This window comes from Cynoglossus semilaevis, chromosome 19, assembly GCF_000523025.1.
Source record: "Cynoglossus semilaevis isolate Cse_v1.0 chromosome 19, Cse_v1.0, whole genome shotgun sequence".
In the NCBI taxonomy this organism is placed as follows: domain Eukaryota; kingdom Metazoa; phylum Chordata; class Actinopteri; order Pleuronectiformes; family Cynoglossidae; genus Cynoglossus; species Cynoglossus semilaevis.
Window position 1 is genome coordinate 3612783 of NC_024325.1, and position 4979 is coordinate 3617761.

General features: G+C 37.5%; 1 protein-coding gene across 2 annotated transcripts in view; it reads right to left on the reverse strand.

The window, feature by feature from the left end:
- Positions 1-4979, reverse strand: part of rps6ka4 (ribosomal protein S6 kinase, polypeptide 4) — a 12104-nt gene that overhangs the window by 5712 nt on the left and 1413 nt on the right. For both annotated transcript variants that reach the window (XM_025065486.1, XM_008332339.3), the window contains exons 2-12: positions 4714-4785; positions 4036-4103; positions 3766-3916; positions 3449-3564; positions 2645-2752; positions 2420-2500; positions 2086-2189; positions 1556-1706; positions 1309-1470; positions 1075-1200; positions 372-505 (exon numbers count right to left, since the gene is read on the reverse strand). In XM_025065486.1, coding sequence (XP_024921254.1) covers positions 372-505; positions 1075-1200; positions 1309-1470; positions 1556-1706; positions 2086-2189; positions 2420-2500; positions 2645-2752; positions 3449-3564; positions 3766-3916; positions 4036-4103; positions 4714-4785 — 1273 coding nt within the window. The remainder of the gene's footprint in view (positions 1-371; positions 506-1074; positions 1201-1308; positions 1471-1555; positions 1707-2085; positions 2190-2419; positions 2501-2644; positions 2753-3448; positions 3565-3765; positions 3917-4035; positions 4104-4713; positions 4786-4979) is intronic.

Genomic DNA, 4979 nt, shown 5'->3' on the forward strand with positions numbered 1-4979 from the left:
TTGAGTAAAAACTGAACATCCTTGTAAGAAGGGTTCAGGGTGCACGGCAAAACCCACGTACGATCGCTATCACAGCGTCGACAGCGTATTTGTTTTGGTTGTGGTTCGTTGCATTTTGCTTTTCTAGATTGCAAATGTTTGATCTGAAAATAATATAGATGTAATCAAATATAAATATATAGATCTTTATAAGCAAGCTTCCTGACGCACTTTGGAACACAATAGGGCTCTGTCAAATTTGAAAAAAAGGCCTTGACGAACAGACCTATATTTCTCTTGTGTCAGAACTTTTGACCAAACCTCGTATTTAAACCTTGAATTCATAACGGACCACAGCCGGTAACTGCATGGCGCTTCACACATCCACCCACCTGCGGCTTACAATCTTCACTGCATACTCGTGGCCACTCTGCTTGTGTCTGCATTTCCTGCACACAGAAAAACTCCCCTCCCCTAGGGGTGGTCCTTGAAGACACAGGTCGTAGTGGTGAAAAAACTGGGATTCCTAAAAACAAATAAAATAAATAAACATAATAATCTTGTCATTATTTCACTGTGTTATACTGTCAAAAAAAAAAAAAAATAATAAAAATAATCTTGTTATTATTTCACTGTGTTATACTGTTTTTTTAGTTTTGCTAGGCTTTCATAAAACAACTAAGCAGTATTGTCATTTAGATATTTTGTTACAGGTAATAATAATAATAATAATAAAAAAACTATAATGTAGAAGGGTTGCTTTTTCTTAAATAGCTCAGCTCTTAAACCTAAACTATCATATATACGAAATTATAGGCGCTATAAAAATCCAACGTGCCTTCACTTTAGTATAAGCTTGGCTTGGATTTCACATGGTTTGTGAAAGATAGGGGGAAAATCCACAGTAGAGGCCTTTTTATAGGCCACTTGCAATGCCCAAAAAAAAACAGAAAAAAAAAATATTTTGGTTTAACTTCATTTCTATGATAAGTTTCTTTCCTTTCGGTGCTGGGGTTTTATGTCCCCAAGGGTCGTTCTAAATAGTTTTACTGGGCTAGTTCTGTCTCCCAACATATAAATACCAAGGATCCATACCTGTAACATTGCACTGCGCTGGACTGAAGCAGAAGCTGGTCGATCAGGACTAATCTGAGCTTCTACGAAGTCTCCCATGACCACGTTCTTATTGAACAGAATGGAAGGAGCGATAAACGAGTATCCCTGGAATGTCAAAAATAATGTGTGAAAAGTCTTTTCAGGTGTTTTTTGTTAATCGTAACGGCAAACACACGGCCATTTTTTTTTTCCTAAATGGCTACCAGGGCCGACCTTAAAAAGACGATCGGTGCTTGGTGGTGTGCTGGCTGGAGAGTAGACAGGGTCCATCCCGGTAAACTCCTCGGCAAAGTTTCCCACATCCAGTTCGTTCTTCAGCTCTGGTTTGAACGGACTTGGGACTTTCTTCTCTGCCAATTCGGTCCAGTTTAATCCCTGTCCAAAAACACACAGTCATACAAGTGAATGAAATTAAAGTAACAATGAGAGGAAAGAGAGGAAATGAACGCTCGGGATCAACCTTAAAGAAAGGATGTGCTTTGATGTCTTCAGCGCCCCTGGGTCCAGAGCCGAGTCTCCTGTGTGGATCTTTGACTAATAGCTTTTTCAGGAGATCCTGAGCAGTCGTTCCAATCATAGAGGGGAACGGCGGATCACAACGCAAAATGCGTCTAAATTTTCCAGTAAAGAAACACACAAAACAAATACATATATATAAGTTGTTTTAACGTGCAGCATTCTGCATACAATCCCCTGATTATTCAAATCGATTAATAACATGTGCTGCAATGCTGCCATCTAGTGGCTTTGGCTTTCACATACAGTTGTTTTTTATCCCAAAACTATTTTTTTGAGGCATACATCATTTGGCACAACACAGGCATTATGTTATCGAGTATTCATTATCAGAGGAAAAACCAATAATGATTCTTACAGACATTACATCATTATGCAAATATCGGGCAGATAATATCGGTCGGCCAATATTAACGGACATCCCTCATTTAGGCACATATAGCTGAAAGAGAGCAAATAATCTGCAGCACTGACTTTGACACCTCACTCTGTGAGTTCCTCTCTCCTTCCAAGGTGAACGGAGATGCACCCGTCAGCAGCTCAAACATCAGGATGCCGAGGCTCCACCAATCCACTGACTGCCGAAACAGGACAAAGAAATGAAAACAAAAAAGAAGAGGAAATACGCACAAATGAGCAGACGTATTGAAGTATTTAAATAGCATTTCGTTTTTGTTGTCACATGTATAAAAAAATTAAATAAAATAAAAATTAAAGTAAAGTAACTTCAAGGTCACCGTAGCAAATAAATTGGACATGCGTCACAGTAAGTGACTTTTTTTTTTTATCTCATATCTCATATATCTACCTTGCCATGGCCAGTCTTTCCCCTGATGATTTCAGGCGCCATGTACTCAATGGTGCCGCAGAACGAGTATGTTCTTTCCTTCTGTATTCAGAAGAGAGGATTCAAATGTATTTAATGTCCCAAAAAACAAAAAAAACTATGTTGTGACATAACAGTTCGGAATACAAACGTATCATGTTTACTATGCACGTATGTGCATAGTAAACAAGTATGGTAACCACATACCTCTTCTTCCAGAAACTCTTTGCTGAGTCCAAAATCTGTCAATACCACATGGCCTTCACTGTCCAGGAGAATGTTTTCCAACTTAATGTCTCGGTAAACGATCCCAAGCTGTATGCGTGTGAGCAGTAGGCGAATGAGAATGACATACTGTCAATATGAGACCCTGATCTAATCTGTTGTCAACAAACAGTAACTCAGAAACATTGGATTTTTGATGCAAAAGCATCTCCTTACTCTCACACACAAGGTTGTGAAGTAGGAACAGAATTCCGTATGTAAATCAAGGAACCCTTGTATATTTCTTCTAGAATTACAATCAGTTTTCTAGTTGTTAAAGTCTTCTAAATATCCGATCATATTTGTTTTGTAATTCATCCAAACTACATCATCTTTGCTGTTTTTATATATTCAATTTGAATTTATCTAAAGGTAATTTTTTTAAATCTTTTTTTTTTCTTTCCAAATTGTTGATTGTGCCCAATTATTCCTGTTTGTAAATTTGTTTGTGAAGGCAAAATTACTGAGAATATATATATATATTGACATTACGTCTAGGTAATACAAAAAGTAAAAGACAATTTCATTTTGGCTCCGTTATAGAAATTGTACCCAGGTCATTTTCAAAGATTCACAAGGTCAAGGGGCGCCGGTGACCCACCTTCTAAACAATCCTGCTCTTTGTTAAATTTATATGTGGAATTTGGCATCTGCTTGCAGCCATAAAAAACTTCATGGAGAACATGGAGAAATGTAATCACTGCCAAGTTGCAGTAACAGACGAAATATGAAAGAGGTAACGCCCACCTTATGCAGGTGCTCCAAAGCTAGGATTATTTCCCCAATATAAATCCGCACTGCCTCCTCGGGAAAATGATCACGCTGGTACAAATGTGTGAACATCTCCCCTCCGCTCACGTAGTCTGCTCTCACACACAAACACACAAATAAACAGGGGAGCTTGAATAGACTTAAAACAAACAAAAAACAAAAAAAAAAAACACAAACATATACAGTCCCGACACACAGCAATAGACAGAAACATACAGAGAGCGTTTGTTCAGTGTTTCAAGTCAGACGAGACGAGAAAAATTCCTTTGACTCTGACGAAATGTTCAGCTCACCCAGAATAAGATGCAGTTTGCTCTGCGTCTGGAAGGCATAGTGGAGTGTGACCAGGAAGGGAGACTGGCGGATGTGCTCCAGCACCTGCCTCTCTGTGCGTGTGTGTTCTGTTGTTTTTGCCTTTTGTACAATAGCTGCTTTCTTTAACACCTAAGATTATTTAAAAAAAAAAGAATATCCTAAACTTACACTGATGTTTCAAGAACATGAAAAAAAATAAACAATGAAAGTGACCGTGAGGACCTTTTATTTAAATGTAATGATCTTACCTTCATAGCATAAAGCTGGCCTGCGTCATGGCCGCTGTTCTTTCTGACCAGGAACACTTTTCCGTACGCTGAAAGAAAGGGAAAAAATTTTTTTTAAATTCAAAAGTTGTATAACAGACAGCAAGACTCCAGACACTGACCAATACTTTCCAGTCATACGTCTGAGTCAGACTGGCTTCAATGTGTCAGGATATAAAAAGTAAACATCCCTCTCCTCTAATTTGCTGCAGATGAATATGAATCATATTTAAAACATTTGTATCCCATATTAGAAAAGACTTTGTTTCCCCCCTGACACATGCGTTCAAATATATGAAAATACCCATCACTTTAACCCAATACCCATTACAATAACTATAATGTATGGTAATGGGAGGGACATTCAACCACTATATATTAGCACCAAAAATGGCTAAAACCTACTATGTACAGCTTGGAAGCCCATTTTTATATGCTATACTTTTAAATAAGATTAAGATAAAGTTGCATGTATTTTGTTATATATCATATAATATTTATGATATTTATGACAGTGACTTAAAGGTGTTTCTTCAGAGAGTTAATGATGGCAGATGATATGGCCAGGAAAGTTATCCTACATTTTGACAACATATGAAATATAGAATATTTCATTGTTGTTAACAGTACTCTAACATCAGACCTTATTTAGACACCTACCTCCTGTGCCCAAGACTTTAAGCAGCTCAAAGTTCTCCATGCCAACTCTCTCAGCATGACCCGTGAGGTTAGCTGGCGACAGAGAAAAAGACAGTTGCATATTTGAATTTTTGAATTTGCATTTATGATTTATGAAAATAAACACACAGTTGACATATTATTATTATTATTAATACTACTGAGGTGCAGCAGACGAGAATGGAAAATAATCAATATATAAACAAATAAACCTCTACTGCTGTTCAGTCGGAAACTCTTCTTTTGAT